This window comes from Haliotis rufescens, unplaced genomic scaffold (assembly GCF_023055435.1).
Source record: "Haliotis rufescens isolate VD_foot unplaced genomic scaffold, xgHalRufe1.0.p SCAF_6, whole genome shotgun sequence".
NCBI classification, from domain to species: Eukaryota; Metazoa; Mollusca; class Gastropoda; order Lepetellida; family Haliotidae; genus Haliotis; species Haliotis rufescens.
Window position 1 is genome coordinate 25,751,677 of NW_025964334.1, and position 22,553 is coordinate 25,774,229.

The 22,553-nt window shown below is 41.0% G+C and overlaps 1 protein-coding gene across 5 annotated transcripts in view; it reads right to left on the bottom strand.

Annotated features, from left to right (window-relative positions):
• LOC124111441 (epidermal growth factor receptor kinase substrate 8-like) overlaps positions 1–22,553 on the bottom strand; it is a 113,447-nt gene that overhangs the window by 39,100 nt on the left and 51,794 nt on the right. For 3 of the 5 annotated variants that reach the window (XM_048385897.1, XM_048385898.1, XM_048385896.1), the window contains exons 5-14: positions 18,346–18,438; positions 17,632–17,759; positions 14,379–14,546; positions 12,271–12,332; positions 9,704–9,777; positions 7,732–7,826; positions 6,204–6,336; positions 4,166–4,254; positions 2,912–3,150; positions 2,078–2,261 (exon numbers count right to left, since the gene is read on the bottom strand). In XM_048385897.1, the coding sequence (XP_048241854.1) occupies positions 2,078–2,261; positions 2,912–3,150; positions 4,166–4,254; positions 6,204–6,336; positions 7,732–7,826; positions 9,704–9,777; positions 12,271–12,332; positions 14,379–14,546; positions 17,632–17,759; positions 18,346–18,438 (1,265 nt within the window). The remainder of the gene's footprint in view (positions 1–2,077; positions 2,262–2,911; positions 3,151–4,165; positions 4,255–6,203; positions 6,337–7,731; positions 7,827–9,703; positions 9,778–12,270; positions 12,333–14,378; positions 14,547–17,631; positions 17,760–18,345; positions 18,439–22,553) is intronic. The other 2 variants (XM_048385900.1, XM_048385899.1) reach the window with 1 other exon arrangement.

Below are 22,553 nucleotides of genomic sequence, written 5' to 3' on the forward strand. Positions count from 1 at the left end.
CACAGGTTTACACAAAGTTACAGGATTACATACTGGTATTAACAATGCTTTCATGAGATACACAGTGGATACAATATGTAACATTGTTAATACAGTGGCATATGGCATAAAATGTTTATTCACTGGTATGTAGGGATACAGTGTGGAGAGATATATGCTGAACAAGATCTAGACTTTACCACAAGACCTATACTAGTTTTACAGGATCGCAATCTCAATAAAATCAGATCTTAGTTATTGCTACTGCTAAACAAAGATCTGAGGACACCCCATTACAGGTCACGTCAGCAAGACTTTTCGCAAACTGTGACCAACCAATGAAATGACTAACAAGAAAATGATATTAGCCATTCAAAAAGCAGCTTTCTAGAGCTTTAATGCACAAGTTTCAAAATGATGCCATTCCAAACTACGCTTTGAAAAATCTTGATTCTAAATTTGAAAACTGAACTGTCTAAAAGATGGCCGAGATTGTATGGCAGTACCTTCATCAGACTATAGAAAGTCTCTTCTGTTTTGAATGTTTATTCCACGGTGATTCTGACGGAATCAGTTTACAACCTTGAACTGTGATTTGGAATGCAATGTGTTAACCTTTCAGAGATTGCAGAAATCACATTCTGCAACTTTCCCGATCTGGTAACCAACTCTCTGATTTGTTGGTTGAAAGGTCGTTCAGACGTGACCCAAAAAGGGATGTCCTCAGATCCTTGTTTAGCGGTAGCGAGAACTAAGATCTGATGTTAATGAGATTGACAGGATCAAGGATAAAGCATGCATGACTTAACACAGGTGTATTACACCAAAGGGGAAAGAGACTCCCTTTTCTACTGCCTGATACAGAAACAGCTATATATATTTGGACTAATGATATAATATTCTGTTACATAGCTGGATTCTTCAGCTTGCTGGGTTAAACCATACTTGCAATTCTAATGAACATTTGCAAAACAGTTTATCACTGAATAAAGCACAGAAAAGGTCTCAAAAGAAGTTCTTATAAAAACCAAAAAAACGTTTAATCAACATGTCCTTATTTGGAAAATCAATCAAGTTGAAAAAATATTTTAGTGGTACTAGGTCAAATGAGATTGTAATTTTAACAAATTGACATTGAAACAGTATATATCTGGTGGTCAATTAGGTCTGGTATATTAAAATCTATCTTGACTACACGCATGCAACTTTGAAATGAGAGCAAGGATATTTATATCAAGCATATAGTGAACAATAGGATTACCATGGGAGTCCACATAATGGTTTCACTAGTCACTTCAAACTAATATATTTACAAAATGTAAACGGATAAATTGAAGGGATTTCTAAGGACATACTACGGTAAAATTTTAAGAGCATGCAGACACATGGCAATCACTTTAAACAATTACCAACATGGCAATCACTTTAAACAATTACCAACATGGCAATCACTTTAAACAATTACCAACATGGCAATCACTTTAAACATTACCAACATGGCAATCAATCTAAACAATTACCAACTTGGCAATCACTTTAAACAATTACCAACATGGCAATCACTTTAAACAATTACCAACATGGCAAACAAATTATAACAATGCAACTGCAGAACACAGTGAAAAAGAGGGATTAGTGTCTGGGTTTCTAAAAGGATTTCTTATTCTGATCCTCAGATTTTATTATATTCACCATTTTAAGAAATATTTTCAGCAATAATTTGAAAAAATTGTTATTTCAGGAAAATACAAAACATGTCTTTTAAAAAGAAAATGAAATGAAATTTGCAATCATTTTAAAAACCCACTGGATCATTTCACGAACTATTTTTGCTTCTATAATTTTACACGCACTTAACTTCAAGAGAATTTTATGTCCAAAAAGTTTATATTTTAAGGAAATCAATCAATGCTTGTACTTAATTTCTTATATTTCAAAGAAAACAAAATGTTTTGAAAAACATCAACACATTCATTAAAATATTATGTGAAATATCAAAATCATGAAATTAGTTGTAAATTCAACAAAACTAATGGTTTCATAACCTGAGCAGCCATTTCGTGAAATGCTCCGGAGAGGAAGGGTTAAATAATATTACCATTGGCCTAGTATCCGACTCATGCGTGTGGTTCATGATTTGGTTGTGGTGGGCAAGAACCGCTGCCTCTAATGGTACCTGAGGTGGAGGAGGAGGAGGAGAATCCTCGATCACACTCGGTGACGGTCGCCAGCCATCGTAGAACACGGGGTTAAACGGGGGCGTGTAGCCTCTCCATTCTTCTCTGGAAGAGTAGCAACAGAATAAATGTATAGAGATTATCAAACAAGCATGTGTGTCATACTGATTTTACGAAACGAGTGTCAGAATTGTTGTATTTCCCGAGTGAGGGTAATACGTGAATTCTTACACAAAGTTTTGTAAAATCAGTATGACACACGAGTGAGTGTAATAATTTCTTTATTCTCCATTATTTCTTAATCCTTTTGGGCTCCCCTTTAGAAAAATGCAGTATCACCACCCATCCTAGAAAACCACCATTAGTTGATTGACGTCAACAATCTTAAGCTTTGACGTCATTCCTAGTGTGACGCCATGTAAATAACCGAGCCTGGACCAGACAATCCAGTGATTGACATGAGCATCAATCTACCTAATCGGGATATGATGCCATGCAATAACGAAGCCGGCCGGGTGTCACATCAATTGCAAATTCCACATTCAGCAACATTCCAGCTACATGCCGGCGGTCTGTAAATAACCAAGTCTGAACCAGACAATCCAATGATTGATATTGTAAACAACGATCCACACAACCAAGACACTGAGTCTGACCACTGTTTCCATTGCCTGTTACGACTAACAAACAACCACTAGCATAGGTTGCTGGAGACCTATTCTAATCCCCAGAGGGACCTGGTTGTTGTATCTAACCTGCTAGTTGTCCATTTGGGCCCCAACGCCTGCCATAGCTCGATCTCCTTGGACGTCAGACAGTTGAGCAACAGTTGTTTAGCTTCATGGTTGACAACAGGAGATATTGCCTGGTCGGCAAGATCCCGGTTGCCGTGGAACGGATCACGACTGGCTTCGTAGATCAGACTTAAAGGCGTAAACAGGAAGTGAACCAACTCTGGTGCATTGGGATCATGGATGTGCGCCTTTAACTTGGCCTGTAAAGTGAAGATAATATCTCATGACAGAAAGGAAGGTTGGTTGGTTGGTTTGTTGTTTAATGCCGCACTCAGCAATATTCCAGCTATATGACGGCGGTCTGTAAATAATCGAGTCTGGACCTGACAATCCAGTGATTGACATCATGAGCATCTATCCACGCAATTGGGATCAATGACATGCATCAACCAAGTCAGTGAGCCTGACCACCCGATCCCGTTAGTCGCCTTTTACGACAAGCATAGTTGCCTTTTATGGCAAGCATGGGTTGCTGAAGACCTATTCTACCCCGGGTCTTCACAGGTCAGAAAGGAAGGTAGTGAGGTTTGTTGTACCTATGTTATGGTTAACTCCCAAATCAAGGAGACCGGCCGCAGCAAATCTTGGATCGATAGTGAATGCAGAATACATTTCAGAAAGTGATCATAGCTCAATGATCATCTCAACTTTATGTTAACGTGTAGAAGTTACGACACAGTCAAATGGCCACAATCGTTTTGTGAAACTGGCCCAGGTCCTTGGGAGTCCTTGTGCTCATTGAACAAGAACTTAGTTCAGATAAATCTCACTGATGGCTCGAAAGAGGGTGTACATGTCAACTGCACCCTCAGTCAAGTCACTTGTAACTTAGCTATTACGTGCATCCCCCTTTTTCAAAGGGGATCAGCCCCTGGATCTTCGAACTAAAATGACATGATCTCTTACAAATTAACTGTGAAGTAGACGATGGAGGAAAAGATTCTTATTCATATTTCAAGCAAACTTGAATCCTGCTTTTTAGTACTAGCAGACTTGTCATGGTTTCCGAAAAATAGTGAGTGAGTGAGTGAGTGAGTTGGTTTTAACGCCGCTTTTAACAGTATTCCAGTTATATCGCGGCGTGTCAGCTTAATGTGGGAGGAAAGCCCAAACGATGCAGGTCTCAGACGTTTACCACTTCGGTGGAACCTACGAGCACGGGTATAGTGCTGACAAACATAATCGGAAAAATAAAAAAAGAGTGAATTAACTTACCAGCAGGTTGAAAGAAAACTTGAACTTCTGGAAAATATCGATAAAATCACTGGCAGGTGGGGGTCGGGCTCTGTGACTCAGCATGCCATCTGGAACAAAGTAGCACAATGTTGAAGCACCATACTCTCCACATACATCTCCATACTTGGGAAAATACTCAGGGCTCAAACTGTCCCCACAAAAGTTGAAAAAGAAGATATTTTATATTTGTATTTAGATATTTTGTCAAAGGTGATGCTCTCTGCATCTCAATATCTTCAAACGATAACCCTGAAATTTTAGAGTGAGTTGTGTTTAACACCGCTTTGAACAGTATCCAGTTACATCACAGCATTTCAGCTTAATGTGAGAGGAAAGCCCAGAAGAGATGCCTGTAGTTTACCACTTTGGTGAAATGCAAGAGCATGTGTATGGTGATGACAAACCTAGAAACATAATCAGGGCAATAACTTAGAGAATAATGGGCTTCAAACATGGTACCCATGTAGAGTATTGAACCTGGCTCCTTGGAATGACAAGCCAATGATTTAAACTCTTGGCTAAATGTTCAGCTGGCTGACTGAAGCTTGTTCAATGCTGCCTCAAGACAGAGGCAATCTGTATGACAAAAGCTGTTGTGCATTGTGACAACCTTGTTAAGGATAACACTGTGTGGAGCTTGCTCTTGTTAAGGATAACAGTGTACGGAGCTTGCTCTTGTTAAGGATAACAGTGTACGGAGCTTGCTCTTGTTAAGGATAACAGTGTGTGGAGCTTGCTCTTTTTAAGGATAACACTGTGTGGAGCTTATTCTTGTTAAAGATAACACTGTGTGGAGCTTGGGGAAATATGTGTGCGCATAAAACATTGATGTCCTAACAGGTGGTCATCAGTGAATAACAAAAAAGATAAATTTTGTGAAATATATTGTTTCTTAAACTGTAATAAATAATTGAAACATGGACCACACAGCAAATATTTCTCTGCGCAACTTAACTTTCAGTTTTAAGTGAGTATGTGGTGATAAATGAGCACAATCTGTTTACATCTCCATAGAAACATGCTCACATTCATGCACAACATTATTTGGGGTTTTGTTTCAAATTAATAAATGAAATAGGACCATGATCAATAAAAATAAAACATTCAAAATACGAAATGAAATAAATTTTCCATGCAAATGTCTAACTATTCACATTCCACACATAAAACCAGTGGAAGGGACATCCAGGTTACAATACAAACCCTGTTTTCGGTCTACATTTCCAGTGAAGCATTAATGTGCATCATAAGTAATGATGTAAGTAATAGTGTTATTGAAATACTGAAAACAAAGTAATGTATCATACGTTGTATTATTAAAAGACCAAACGTAAATTCAGGGCCCTTAATACGACTATACCCCGATACTATTACACAGTGAGTGAGTGAGTGAGTTGGGTTTTAACGCCACTTTTAACAGTATTCCAGTTATATCACGGCGTGTCAGCTTATTGTGGGAGGAAAGCCCGAAGTGATGCAGGTCTCTGACGTTTACCACTTCGGTGAAACCCACGAGCACGGGTATGGTGCTGACAAACCTAGAAACATAATCGGGGCGAACCGGGATTTGAACCCACAATCATAGGTTTCTGGCGTACCCAAGGGACGCAACTCTGCACAGCGATACTATTACACAGATTTAGGATCTTCGTAAAGTTGAGAATGCTTTGTGTGTGAGTGAATATGGTAATGCAGCTTTTGCAGTATTCCAGCAATATCACGGCGGGGGACACCAGAAATGAGCTTCACACATTGTACCCATGTCGGAATCGAACCCAGGTCTTCGGCGTGACTAGCGAACGCTTTAACCACTAGGCTACTTGCCATGTTTAAATGCAAATACTTCATTAGATTTTTTTCAAATGAGCGCACCACAGAGGTAGACATCCTAATCCATACAATTTTCAAATCTCTTTTGAAAAATAATGCTCATTTTGAAATCAATATTTGAAAAAGAAAAGATTTCTTCAACCACGAGTATCACTGAATGTGACATTATTGACCAGTGGCAGCTCACCTCCACTCTGTCTCTTTCGTGCCCGGTTGCCTCGCTCTCGTTTCCTACGTTCTAACTCCTTGTATGCTTCAGCTGCCTGCTGTAGTCGCGCCACAAACCGCTCGATGTCGTCAAAACAGTGATTCAGCAATTGCTGAAAGAGGGAAACAGTCAGTACACTTGCTGGTTTTCATACACAACAAAGAAAAAATCGTTTAGTCAAAATCAAACAACAAACAAAATTACCAAAAGTTTAAACTGGTTGTCACCAGTGGGAAAGCGGGAAATAGCCGCTTGTCTGTTAGATTCTGAAATGTTCCTTGCCCGACTGGCAGCTGAAATCGTAACGGTTATTTATTTACGCACAGTTCTCCCCTTTCTGTAGATTTTATTGACCATCAAAACATAAAAATCAAATATCCTTACTGAATTGATGTTGCGAAGTTACGAGCTCTGAGTTACCTTTCTTCAAAATATTTGGCTTATGATTTGCAATTTGAATCAAATGTTTTGGAAAATAAGCTGTTGCTCATTCAAGATAGTGAAATTTGAAGCTGGCTAATTATGTTAAAGGCTGGCTAACCAACCAGGGTTCCGTTCCTTAAAGCTATCTTAGCGCTAAGATGTTCATAAGTCCTATACTTTAACAAAGGTTTACGATTATCGTAGCGCTAAGATCACTTTGAGGGAACGGGCCCCTGGCCAGAAATATTTTGTGACTATTTCACAATCTGGTTGTCACCAGTAGCAGCGTGTCACCAACGAGCTGCACACATTTTACCTACTTGTTGAATCAAATCTGTGTGTTTGTTGTGATGAGCGAATGCTTAAGAAGTCTATTCCACTGACGCTCGTGCTATTGAGGGGCAGTAAGGTAGGCTGGTAGTTAAAGTGTTCGCTTGTCAAGCCAAAGGCCTGGGTTTGATTCCACATATTGGTAAAATGAGAAGCCCCTCCCTCCCTTTGTCATTGTTACAGTGCCACACTGAAGACACATCATGGGGAGTGAGTGAGTGAGTGAGTTGGGTTTAACGCCGCTTTTAACAGTATTCCAGTTACATCGCGGCATGTCAGCTTGATGTGGGAGGAAAGCCTGAAGTGATGCAGGTCTCTGACGTTTACCACTTCGGTGAAACCCACGAGCATGGGTATGGTGCTGACAAACCTAGAAACATAAGTGGGGTGAACCAGGATTCGAACCAACAATCATAGGTTTCTGGCGTGCTCAAGGGATGCAACTCTGCACAGCGAAATGTGGCACCTTAGACGACCCCGTGCCCCCACATCATGGAGAGAGAGTCCTAGTCTCATACAGTTACTTCATAGAGTTGGGTACAAGACTCCACTCGAGTATATATACTTCTCAAAAGAGCAAGCGAGTGAGTATGGTTTTACGCAGCTTTTATCAATATTTCAGCAATATCATGGCGGGGGACACCAGAAATGGGCTTCACACATTGTACCCGGGAATCGAACCTGGGTGTTCGGCGTGACGGGCGGACACTTTAACCATGCTATTGAAGAATCAGAACTGATCTACCCTCCTTACCACATCTTTCTCTAGGACTTCATTCTGTCCACCATCTTGTATGAATGGAATGTGGTTGCCAGGGCGCCGGGGGCCAGAGGGACCAGCATACTGCTCTGAAAGAATAGATCACATGTAAAATAAAACTTCAAATTTATATTGTCCTTTACATCCATTCTTCCAAACAAATGGACCTAAGGTCACACTTTCTTAATTTTATGTTTCACTGATTTATTGCAGCTCTCCACACTAGGTCGGTCAAAATAAAAGAAAATATAAATGGCTATGTCAATCATTTATATATATGAAAGTCATTCAGCCATGGAGTCAAAAATGCAGGTGGATTCTTGAATCACTGATAGTGATGGAGACAGAGAATTTAATATTGTACAAGATGCCCTTTACTACAGTTGGGAAACATAAAATAAAAAATATTTTTAGGTTTAATATCTATTTTTCCCCCAGCTGCTTTTCAGAAAGGGTGGCAGGCCCGTGAAACAAAAAATAAAATATGTGTGGCCTAATCTTAAAGAGCATGGAATCAGATAGGTTGTCATTTTTCAACGCATGCATTCTGTTTGCATGTCAGGAAACACCTATTTTTCACTTCTTATATCCACTATTTGGTTGCTCAAAGCTCAATAATCTACATGGTAACTGAGCTGGTCAGTGACTGGTAATAAATTCTATAACACTCCTGAACAATACACAGTATAATTTCCTACAACAATGTAACAGTCATGCATTGTATCATTGCTCTAACACAGTAAGTCCCAGGCCAAATACATACATATACACACCACTGTAAACATTGTACACACAGATAAACAAAGTTAATCATAACAACAAATCTCCCATTTGTACTAATCCCCTATTCCTAAGGCCTCGCACTGAAGGCTGACCAAGGCTCTGCTCACTACAATGTAGATGGAGCATAGTTTGTAAGGAGGCTGTCAACTTGGCAGGAGTACAAGATCACCAGTGGGTCATGATCAATCTCGGTGTAGTGAGGGCGGGGCTGGTTACTTTGTCTAGCTGACATGGTGAAAGTAAGGCCTTGTGTGATGTGACCACACCCATATTTATCCATGTCACGATTTCAAATTGTGTAACAAACTCACAGCAGATGTTATACTCAGGCTTTAAGAAAACATTTTTTTGGTTAAAAAATATTGGTAAAATATTATATAAGTGTATGTAATACCAGATAAAGGAAAGCCATTCCTACAGTCTTGCTTCTACTTACATGTCAAACTAACAACAATATATATCTTGTCCTGTATGAATCAGCTCTTAAGTACTTATCACATGGTTTAAGATCACCAGCCAACAATGGATGATTCTGTATACATGTACTATGTATGAGAAAAAGTATTTACAAAAAAATAATTTGGAATCAATATTTATAGACAAAAAAACGAAGGAACAAAAGTTTGAAATATATTTAGGACTTATTAGGACTATACATTAAGGTAAAAACAACACATGCCGGTTCAAAGTTCTTTTTTAACATAATAATTGTACAGACACCTAGAATATTAGGATTAATATCGTATCAAGATGCAAATTTCATTGAGCACCCACATCTAGATAATTACACGGTAGACAAATATACATTCGGGTGGGGCGGGCAACAAAACAGGCAGTCTGTCAACACCACAAGGGCAGAGTGACATTGCCTCAGCTTCAGTTGCTGTTTACATGGACATGGACGTTGTGACGTGCATCTTGAGTGAGTTAGTGAGTGAGTTTTAACAGTATTCCAGTTATATCACTGCATGTCAGCTTAATGAGGGAGGGAAGCCCGAAACCAACAAGCACGGGTATGGTGCTGACAAACCTCGAAACATAATTGGGATGAACCGGGATTCGAACCACAATCATAGGTTTCTGGCGTGCCCAATCGACGCAAATCCGCACAGTGAATCGCGGCGCCTTAGACGCCCGTGCCACCCGTGCCCCCCTGTTACACATGATATAATAGAGAACTTACCGACGTTACTCCTCATGCCGTACATTCCTGGGGGTTCTGGGGGGCGCTGTGATGGTGGTGGGGGAATCCTTTGGCTGCAAAGAAATACATAGATTATTCCAGATCATTTCAATGTGGTCCAACTCCTCTTTTCAAGGCAACATTCCACAGCCCTACTGAAGACCAAAGCAATCAGAAAAACAATGTCTGTATTGTTTGTATTTTGTTTAACTTCACCACACTGTTCCAGCTACAATCGAGTCTGGATCAGACAATCCAGTGATTGCCATCATGAGTATCGATCCACATAAATGATAGATGACATGCTGTCAACCAAGTCAGCGAGCCTGGCCACCCGATCCATTAGTGACCTCTTCCATTAAGCACAGGTTGCTGGGGGACCTATATTCTTACGCAGGATCCTCACGGGTTTCATACAATAAAATGATCAAATACCTTGAAAAATGATAATTTGTATCCTTTTCAACATTTTCCGTGTGATTAGCCTTATCACTATGGCACAATGAAGTTTGGTGTACCAATTTAACATATATTCAACTATTTCATTCTTTGGTTGGCCTGTATATAAGGTCATATTATCATGGAAGACTTGGTTGTCTTATCTTGGTTGCTGTTACACATACATATACCACCCTCGTGACAAACGTTAAGAACTAGCATATTTTTCCGAGAAATCTACTGCCCAAGATGGAGGCCTTCCGCACTGTGACTTGGCTTGTGTTGTGTACTCCACGTAAGGCCCGATATAACCACATCTTTCCCAGCTATTGTAGAAGCAACAAGGTACAAACTATCCTTCCACCTCACAGGACAATCAAACATACATTTCAAGCCAAACAATCACAAAACATCCTCCATCTCTGAAAACACATTCCTCCGTCATTGTTCTCTACATCCTTGACAAACCTTAAGATGAAAACAAATATCAACAGAAAAATGAAAAAAACCAACCACACACTAACGTCATTATCAGCTCTGAAATAACTGACCTGCACTGTATGTCCTTCAGGCCTACACAGAACTAAGTAAAATCCCCTGGCAACCAGCTGAGACATCTATAATCTTCTGAACCCACTGCACAACATGGCTACCATGACCGATGGCTCATTAAGAAGTGTTGACTATGCTAATCAGACTCGGTGTACCAACCTCACACTTGCCTTGTGAAACGACAACGCTTTACATTAACAAAAGTCTGACAAGTTGATATCTGGTGTAAATAGCTCGCCGTCATGTCAATATTAGCATTAACCGTTACATGGCTGTGTACCACGATGGTGGATATGAGCGTATATTGCAGGGTGCTGTGACATGCACTGAGCAGCATCGCTAGTGGATGTGACAGTGGGTGGCGCTTCCACAAACACTCAACACACGAGGCAGTCACAGCAACCTCTGTGGTAACTACCTGTTGTTGAAACGGGTACTCCTGGAAATACTGTAGAGCGTGTATTGGGTGCCCAGATTGTATCATTGGTTCGTTGTGTAACGTCACACTTAGCAGTAATTGAATTATGACAGTGACCTGTAAGTAATTGAGTCTGGATCACACAATCCAGTGATTGATATGTGCAACATCATGCAATAAACAAAGTCACTCAGCCCGACCACCTTCCCTGTACCCACCTGAAGGCAAGCTTAGATCTACCCCACCCCTAATACCCACAACTGTTAGACCGACAGTGAAAACATGTACCCATCCCAGAGCATGCTTAGCTTCACCACCCCACACTCACAACCCTGAGACAGAAATGAGGCTGACATGTACTCGCCCTTGGCCAAGCTTAGATCCACCACCCCACACTCACAACCCTGAGACAGAAATGAGGCTGACATGTACTCGCCCTTGGCCAAGCTTAGATCCACCACCCCACACTCACAACCCTGAGACAGAAATGAGGCTGACATGTACTCGCCCATGGCCAAGCTTAGATCCACCACCCCACACTCACAACCCTGAGACAGAAATGAGGCTGACATGTACTCGCCCTTGGCCAAGCTTAGATCCACCACCCCACACTCACAACCCTGAGACAGAAATGAGGCTGACATGTACTCGCCCTTGGCCAAGCTTAGATCCACCACCCCACACTCACAACCCTGATACAGAAATGAGGCTGACATGTACTCGCCCATGGCCAAGCTTAGATCCACCACCCCACACTCACAACCCTGAGACAGAAATGAGGCTGACATGTACTCGCCCTTGGCCAAGCTTAGATCCACCACCCCACACTCACAACCCTGATACAGAAATGAGGCTGACATGTACTCGCCCATGGCCAAGCTTAGATCCACCACCCCACACTCACAACCCTGAGACAGAAATGAGGCTGACATGTACTCGCCCTTGGCCAAGCTTAGATCCACCACCCCACACTCACAACCCTGAGACAGAAATGAGGCTGACATGTACTCGCCCTTGGCCAAGCTTAGATCCACCACCCCACACTCACAACCCTGAGACAGAAATGAGGCTGACATGTACTCGCCCTTGGCCAAGCTTAGATCCACCACCCCACACCCACAACCATGATACAGAAATGAGGCTGACAACATGCACTCACCTTTGGCCAAGCTTAGATCCACCTCCTCTGGCTGCTAATATTTCATCTACAATCTCTTGAGACTGAAAATAATCAACAACATTTATTAGCATAGTCTGTGGTTCATTTCCACCATTAGTTTATCCTTCTACATATATGCACGTTGCACTTTTATTTGATATGGATTAAAATCTGTACACTGCACTTGACCAAGATGTTTAGTCCATGACAGCCTTCGATATTGACCTAGTCTGCTACCCCGTGACTACTAAATTGTGCTGAGGATAAGTAAAAATCCAAAGATGGAAGTTGTCATTGACCAGTAGCATTTGAGGGCTATGAATCTGAACCAGCTGTCAATGTTTCAATTTCGCTGCAAATTTGAACTGAATAAAACTGACAGAAAATGTAAACATAGTAAACATTATTGTCTCATTCTACCATGAATTTGGAATTTACTCTATTCTGATTGGTCAATCAGAGGCTATGAAATCACAATAAACCCCCTCTGATTGAAACAGCTGGTTTGACGGCAGCTTCACCGCGGAAGCTAATATTCATAGAATCATACTATTTTCAGTCATTGTCGATAGGCATATATAAATAATTATATCTACAATTACATGTTACAAAATGCACAGATGCGGTTACTATAATATTCAAAGGATGTGTTGCAATACATTTCGTGCAGAAAACACGATAAAAATCTACAAAGGGAATGTATTTACGTTTTGGAGACAACAGAGAGCTGCGTATTCCAAATTCAATTTAGCGGGGTTAAATCTACAGGTAACCTAGCTCTACATTGAAAACACAGTATGTTTATCTCCCAATTACAGCAGGACTACCCCCTCTGAGGATCAGTGAATATAGATTTACTTAAAACTGTTGAGGTTGCATGATTGAATATGCAAAATTTGGGTAAAACTTCATGTGATGGGGAGTGCCAAGAATCGGGTCTTCTGCATGGTGAACTAACGCTTGAACCACAAGGTTACCCACCTCCCAACAGAGACTCCTTATAGTTTAACGCTCACAGACAAATGGCAGTTGAAACATCAATTTGTGGAAGGACCAAAATGTGTACTCTGTGTAGCTGCAAACAGCATCAATATGGAGATGCCACACTACACTGGTCCCTGACCGGGTGTTTAACTACAGTGTTGCACTGAGCGATGTACTGGTCGTAACTGCACGAGGAAAAGGTCGAAGAGGAAGAAGCACTAAAACTTTCTCGCAAAAGGAACAAATGTTCTCAATCTAATACTTCTTAAAAACCTAGCCAGTGGTTTCCTGCTATCTCAACCTCTGAGAAACCACAACTACAAGATTAAAGGTTCATATGACCATCAGTAGTTAGTGAGTGAGTGAGTGAGGCTTTATGCCCGTCAGTTATGTGAGTGAGTGAGTGATTGAGTTAAAATTTAATGTCACATTGGCAATATCACGGCCATATCGTGACGACCCGTGACAAGTATTTCAGTCACATCACAACATGGGCAGAAAGCTCTACATTGACCGCTTTGATAACGCCTATATATGCAAAGTCTAGGTACAGACAAACCAGGTTCTAAATTCATTATTGGTCACATCTGGGATTCAACCCAGGACCAGCAGGGATCATTTCGCAAGTTGGAACTATGGGTCATATTTGAGATAAAACAATATAACATCAGAATACCAAGTCCACAAAGTGATCTTATCGCTACGAATATCGTAAGCTAGGATCTCCTTGTGGAAGGGGTTCCAGGTTACCCAACTGAGTGAGTGAGTGAGTGAGTTGTGTTTAACGCCGCTTTTAACAGTATTCCAGTAATAGCACGGTGTGTCAGCTTAATGTGGGAGGAAAGCCCCAAGTGATGCAGGTTTCAGGCGTATACCACCTCGGAGAAACCCACGAGCACGGGTATGGTGCTGACAAACCTAGAAACATAATTGGGGCTAACCAGGATTTAAACCCACATTCATAGGTTTCTAGCGTGCCCAATGCAACACTGCACAGCGAATCGCGGCGCCTTAGATGACTGGGCCACCTGTGCCCGCTTTACCCAACTGAGCTGCCTGCTGGAATGGAACACTTCTATATTCTGCTCCATGAGTGACGTGTTTTATATATTGAAACTACTCACAGCCACACTAATACTCTGGAATATGTGCAGGTCTCCCTGGCCGCTCTTCCTGCGGTGGTCCTCCACCACAGTGAACAGGATCAGGTTATTGTACACCTCCCGGCGGTCGTTCTTGAACACAGCAGTTGGGTCCACTATACATTCCATAGGAAAACGCTCCAGCTCTTCCTGCAAACACAACAGAGTTGGGACCATCAATTGCGGCATTACAGCACATCGTCAACCAGTTTCTGATACAATGCACATCGTCAACCAGTTTCTCAAGCAATACACATCATCAACCAATTTCTGATACAATGCCTAAAACAAATATACTCCTAAACAAGTCTACAATACTTTGGCAAGTGTAGATCTGCCTAGTTTCAGGAATATGAAGAGATTCTCTGGGCTTCTTTCTCTAATATATTTAAAAACATTTTTTATAAAAACACCAATTAAATATTTTAATTTCAGAGAGGAAACATTAGTCTAGTTTGACCTGCAATACATAGGGCTGTTTCATCAACCCGCAGTACACACATCACAGCGAGATAACCATCTTTCAGCTGAGCAAGTCTCAAGCAGAGTGTCCGAAATAAATGGGTTCCCAGGTCCTTGAGATTAGCTCCCTAGCTTGTTAATCAAAGTATTTTCAAGCTTTCTGCTTATGAGAATGACCCTCTGACTAGCATCCTTAATTTCAAACACTGATGATGCAATTATTTGTTTGCGTGGAATCAACATAATCATGTCTATTTAAAAAAATAAAATCGAAAGAGTGAGTGGGGTTTAACGCCATTTTGAACAGAATTCCAGTTATATCACAGCGTGTCAGCTTAATGTGGAAGGAAATCCCAAAGTGATGCAGGTCTCATATCTTGAAATAACTTTTTCCCCATAACATGATCTAATAATCATAATAAACAGATGATAATTCAAATAAAAAACTTTAAACATAGTTGCAGACAATCCCACGTCAAGCCATCTACAAATGCCCCCACTTACAGTAGACGTCCATCTACATGGTATGGGATCCCCGAGTTCTCAGTCTACACTAAGAGCCTTAAGACCCTACAGTACATTCCTCCATGCACATATCCCTGTCAGTCACCAGCTACTCTGTGGCTGACACACTGCCTGGACACTTTATAGTACAAATCACATCTCTGTCCATTGTCCCACAGGACCCCTACAATCTGCCTGAAGGGACAAAAACAAACTGGTTAGCAGAATATTGTTTGAAGGACTTAAAATAAATGGGCCAGCATCCAGTTGTTGTCAGCACTCATATCCCTTGTGTATGACAATAGCTTAGAACTACTTAAAATAATGCCACATATTTACTTTGAGGGATTATCACAGCCCTGTTGGGGACTGCTATGTTGTGGCAGCAACAGTGTTGCCAGAAACAAGCCAAGCCCACAGGGAGCTTGAGATTATCCTCGTTAATGCACGAAGGCACCTGGACGTGCACACAGGAGCTTAATAAACAACATAAGGTGTGACGGATTAGGGGTATAACTCATGTCCCTCATCAGTGCTGAAGCTGACTACTCGCAGTGTCAACCCACAGCTCAATGGCCAGTCATGGGTGACAGATTGGAGAGCTGACCTACATTGATGGTAGTAAAACTGGTGCTGTTTCTCCTTGAGTGAATGTTATCATAAATATTTTGTGGTGTGAGATTACAGAGGGTAATGTAATGATAAAGTTGGATTTATGAAAGCTTATAGATTTCATAGAGAACAGATTTAAGACTTGGTCTTAAATCTGCTGAGTCGACAAATGACATTCAGTAGATTATTTCATTCAGATGTAAAAACATAAAGCTAGTATCAGAGATGATAGAGAATGTTGTGGAGTCCAGCATTTCTGGTGGCTCTGTATTTACGTGTTCTACCTACAAGTGAGGTCTGTCATTTAATATAGGGGTGGATCAGCAGAGGTAGACAGGGTTGGTCTGTATTTCTGTATTCTACCTACTGGTGGAGTCAGTCATTTAATATAGTGAGTGAGTGAGTGAGTATGGTTTTACGCCGCAATATTCCAGCAATATCACGGCGGGGGACACCATAAATGGGCTTCACACATTGTACGAGCGAACGCTTTAACCACAAGGCTACCTGACCACCCCCATTTAATATAGGGGTTGATCAGCAGAGGAAGGCAGGGTAAGTCTGTAGTTCTGTATTCTACCAACTGGTGGAGTCTGTTATTCAATATAGGGGTGGATGAGGTAAAAAATATGGGGTCATGTCAAACCAGAGTTGTGAAATGAACTATGTAATTTGGATAAGGATCACGACAAAATTCTTCTTTTTTTTCACAATGAACTAATAGTTAATGTCTGCAGCATTAGTGCTTATGAATGTAAAATCTCCTACCCATTCACCACAGTCCGATTGTTTAAATGAGACCAGTAAGAGAAACCAAACTTTGGCAACTCATCCTGAAAACTTGCATTGCCCTACTTGTGTCAATGTGGCTGAAACATCACCCTTGCTGATGGTATGTCAATGTATGTATCAAATTCCTCAGCTAATCTGGACATCAGCTACCCACTTCTACAGACAGGTCTTATTTGACCATGATCAAGGATAATGAATTCAGAATACCATTCAGTGGCTGCCATTAACCAAATTCTGTCAACCTTGAAATTTGTCCCACATCTCAGGCCATGCTTACATTGTAGACTGTGCTACTTCCCTGGTATATAACCGATATATCCCAGACCAAGCTTACATTGTAGACTGTGCTACTTCCCTGGTATATAACCCATATACCAGACCAACCTTACATTGTAGACTGTGCTACTTCCCTGGTATATAACCCATATATCAGACCAACCTTACATTGTAGACTGTGCTACTTCCCTGGTATATAACCCATATATCAGACCAACCTTACATTGTATATTGTGCTACTTCCCTGGTATATAACCCATATACCAGATCAACCTTACATTGTATATTGTACTACTGCCCTGGTATATAACCCATATACCAGACCAAGCTTACATTGTATATTGTGTTACTTCCCTGGCATATAACCCATATACCAGACCAACCTTACAGTGTATATTGTGCTACTTCCCTGGCAAATAACCCATATATCAGACCAGCTTACACTAAGTTTGATGCTTTGCATTCTTTAAAAAGATTTCCTACATACATGCATGGGCATAAAAAAAAGTCTCTTGTAAATTTCTTGCACAGGAAAAACAACAAAGCCTCTTGTAAAATTCCTGCACAGGAAAAAACAAAGCACTCTTACCCCTGTGCTCTTATCGAGAACAACAAGTGCTCGTCTCTCCACGATGAGGATACAGCGCATGGTCCAAATGCCAGTGGTATTCTCCATCTTACGGAGCCGGTGAAGGCCATCCTCAACACTGATCACTCCTGTAAAACAATAAGGAGAAAATGTTGCAGTGTTGTCATCAACATGGAAGCTGTAGGCTTCTGACTAATTAAAAGTCTTGGGGACAAATCTAAATATTTAATTGTATAGTGAGTAAGTATGATTTTACATTGCTTTTAGCAATATTCCAGTAATATCATGGCGGGGGACACAAGGAATGGGCTTCACACACTGTACCCATGTGGGGAATAGAACTTGGGTCTTGTGTGACAAGAAAACGCTTTAACCATAAGGTTTTTTTATTTATTTGTGGGCTTGGTCTTCACTAGAAAAAAGACATACCCCCAAATATTCATGATCACTTAACTTTTGTGTTCAGAATAGATATATTTTGGTCTTCACTAGAAATAATTAATAATAATTAATAGTATGGACCAGACCAGACAATCTAGTGATTGATATCATGAGCATAGATCTATGCAATTTGGATACAATGACATGTGAGCGAGCCTGACCACCTGATCCCTCAAGTTGACACTTACGATGACCAAATATCTAGATAAGAGTCTATAAGTAGAGTTAGATTAGCAGGAGTGCCCTGATCCTGAGCTACAAGCTTCAACCTACCTGATCGTGTGCCGGCTGTGTAGGTTGCCAAATGATCCAGCTCAAACACAGGTTCATTTGAATGTTGTGCATAATCTAACAAACTGTTCTGATCTGAAAAAAAAGCAAAGAGACACAATTAGAAACATCAAGAATGTAGGTCCATGTGAGGAGAGGAAGGTTCAGGCAATGGATTCTGGGTAAGTGAAATGCCATTACTGGCACAACTAATTGTGGATAGTTGACAGAGAAGACTTTTTTTTGTAAATCTGAAGATTTAGTTATAGTGTGAGAGCGAGTTGGGTTTAACACCATTTGAACAGAATTCCAGTTATATCCACATCATGTCAGCTTAATGAGGGAGCAAATCACCAAGTGATGGGTCTCAGATGTTGTATACCACTTTGGTGAAACCCTATAGCAGTAGGTGAGTGAGTGAGTGAGTGAGTGAGTGAGTGAGTGAGTGAGTATTAACAGTATTCCCGTTATATCACAGCGTGTCAGCTTAATGTGGGAGGAAAGCCTGAAGTGATGCAGGTCTCAGACGTTTACCACTTCGGTGAAACCCACGAGCACGGGTATGGTGCTGACAAACCTAGAAACATAATTGGGGCGAACCGGGATTCGAACCCACAATCATAGGTTTCTGGCGCGCCCAAAGGACGCAACTCTGCACAACGAATCGCAGCTCCTTAGACGACTGGGCCTCCCGTGCCCCCAGGAGTAGAGGATGGAAAATGATGAGAAGAAGAGAAGAGTGAGCAAGCTAAGGTTCGGCTGCTGTCTACATCACTGTAGTATCATCACAGGTGGGAACAACACACAAACTGTACAGGACGTTCAGATTCAAACTAAGCCCTTGTCATTATAATCAAACAAACACTACATGGCCATCTCAACTATCTGCCATAAGGCAGCAAGAAGTCTGATACATAATTTTGTTAATGAGGTCTTTAGAAGTTGGTAGATCAGACACACAAAATAAATGGATTTCAACAAGTATTTCTCATACACAACGTTTTGAGTCTATGTACTTCTTGCCTTCTTTCAGTGGCATTTAGAAGTTGGTGTGATGAAGTAAGACGAGTTCTATGGATGAACAACTTCTTTATTACAATTAGTGCGACGTTTCGGTGTAGATCCTAACACCTTTATCAAGCAAGTGATGAATAGTGCTAAACAACATAAGTATATATACTTATTAACATCAAAGTTTATACAGTAAATTGATTGATGGACACAGAGAGCTGATTAAGATAATTGGAAGCCAGTGGATGACTAATGAACACAGAGTCAACAAGCAGACTGATAGAGATGATGGAAGCCAGTGGATTAATTGAATGGAATAGGGATTTAGCAATTAGGTGATGGTAAGCAGGCGGGATGTAATAGCCTTGGTCTCTGTTCATTGCTGGCTGGATCCTTACCCCCAAGACACCTACCACCATACCCCCAACCCCATTACACCAAATTTCCAAAAATCTCAACAGTCACTGCCCCAAACAATATGTTTTTATATTCAGCCTTTGCACTAAGGTCATGCTTGTGTCTGAATAGCACACCCACGTCACAGGCAACTGTGTAACACAACAAAACATCTCCCACAATCATCAAACTTTGTCGCTGTGCCATCCAGATTTTATTTACACATCTGTCAAATATCACCAGTTGGTTGACTGAAAGGCCATTACTACACGACAAGTAATTAATATCAAGTGTCTCCGGACCAAAGTTCATCCACAACCCTGGTGAGATGACCCTCCAACAGCAGGCTGGGCTGACTACATACAAGGAGCAAGAACTTCTACTTGTTGAGACAAACAAGCTGATGACCATGTACACGAACCCACACTTGGACAACACTGTGTGTCAACTGTCATGTTGACACAACCCGTCTTCTGATCTGAGCCAGCAAGACGCTTCACAGTGCATTCATAAAGACACATACATTATGATTCAAGTATTATAAGCATCTGGATATATTACTTTAATTTGAGTGAGTGAGTGAGTGAGTGAGTGAGTGAGTGAGTGAGTGAGTGAGTGAGTGAGTGAGTGAGTGAGTGAGTGAGTGAGTGAGTGAGTGAGTGAGTGAGTGAGTGAGTGAGTGAGTGAGTGAGTGAGTTTTGATGCTGGTTTTAGCAATATTCCAGCATATCATGACGGGAAACACCAGAAATGGGCTTTACACATTGTATCCATGTGGGAAATCGAACCCGGGCCTTTGATATGAAGAGCGAACACTTTAACCAACAGGCTGCCCCACCGACCGTACTTTGATTTGAAATTCAAATATTGATGAACAGAAACTTCAATAGGCAACATAGTATAGTGTGACCGAGGATGGTCTACACCTATTTTGGCAATAATCCAGTGATATAATAGGGGTAAACAACAAGAATGGGCTTCACACACTGAACCTATTATGGAATAGAACCCAGATATTCAGCAAGCCAGCACTTAACCACTGGGCTAAGACACTGTACCAACTTAAAATAAAACTTTATTTGCAGTATTTATATTGTGAAATGTACCCACAATCGGTTAAAGTTGGTCTTTATGCCACTTTGAATAGTAATTCAGTTACATCACAGCGGGATACAAGAGGTATACCACTCTAGTAAAACTCACAAGCCTAAATATGGTGCTAACAAACCTGGAACCATAATCAGGGCAAACAAGAATTCAAACCAATGATATGAAGTTTCTGGCAAGCCTAATGGACGCAATTCTGCCAAGTGAATTCCGGCGCCTTACATGACGGGGCCCCCCAAACAGTGAAGAATGTGTTTATTTTTAAGATGCAATTGTATTCAAAACATACATCACCAACTGTGACGTATAAAAATGTTATTTCCTAACATTACATAACAAAGTGGGCCTAGGATTTTAAACTATTGGCTTTACAAAATAGCAAACAATCTTGTTGGACAGGTTTTCGTGCAACTCTACACCTCAGTCCCTCGCACAGGTATTGTTGTGCCCTCTAACCAGCAACGAACCACAGCAAATACTTAATGCCATGAATGAACACTACCAATCTGTTGGCTGTGACCTGGGCCGTTACTTTGCAGGATGAAAATAGTCATAGCACAAGTATTGGCAGCACAAGTATTGGCAGCCCAAGCAAGAGTGATTTAAGTCTTCATAATTTGACCTTGTTTGTCTGTTATCATGACCTTTATGTGGTACAATACAGCAGTTAATGATTGCCCTTATCAAATGCAGACAACGTCCCAGTTTCACACATTGCACGAAAATGCAATGTCCAGATTGGTATCAGAGCATGAAGCAAAGCCCTCTGTGATTTTCAGCTCCAAGTGAAATATAAAGCACCAATGCCATAGAATAACCCATCTTGATTATACACCAAAACAGATTCCATTGGGCGCAAAAGGCAAAATAGCAGTGAAACTTATATGAATGGATCACTTAAAATCAGTGATAACACCAGTTGTAAGTGAAAACGGTAAGCATGTCCTGTCATACTGGTAGCACCTGCCACTCACAAATTTGCAATGCTTGTTTAACAAATCCAACCTGTCATTGTAAACAGCCATCACATAACAATATGTGGGAGTTGTATGCTTGTAAAGACATGCTAAAGTGCCATGACTGTTATGTTTTTCTCCATGTGGCACACACAGGTCAATGTGTCCAATATTCCCCGGGTGGCACACACAGGTCAATGTGTCCAATATTCCCTGGGTGGCACACACAGATCAATGTGTTCAATATTCCCTGGATGGCACACACAGATCAATGTGTTCAATATTCCGTGGGTGGCACACACAGATCAATGTGTTCAATATTCCCTGGGCGGCACACACAGGTCAATGTGTTCAATATTCCCTGGGTGGCACACACAGATCAATGTGTTCAATATTCCCTGGATGGCACACACAGATCAATGTGTCGAATATACCCCGGGCAGCACAAAGAAGTCAATGTGTTCAATATTCCCCGGGTGGCACACACAGGTCAAAGTGTCCAGTATTCCGTGGGTGGCACACACGGGTCAATGTGTTCAATATTCCCTGGGTGGCACACATAGGTCAATGTGATCAATATTTCCTGGGTGGCACACACATCAACTGGCCCTTATCTTCTCAATCAACAAATAGAATTAAAAAAAAAGAAGACAAAAATTCAATTTTAAAAAAAAAGACTGCCTTGATAATCATGATAATGTCAAAAGATTTTTGGCATACAACAAAAGTAACTTTCTGCAG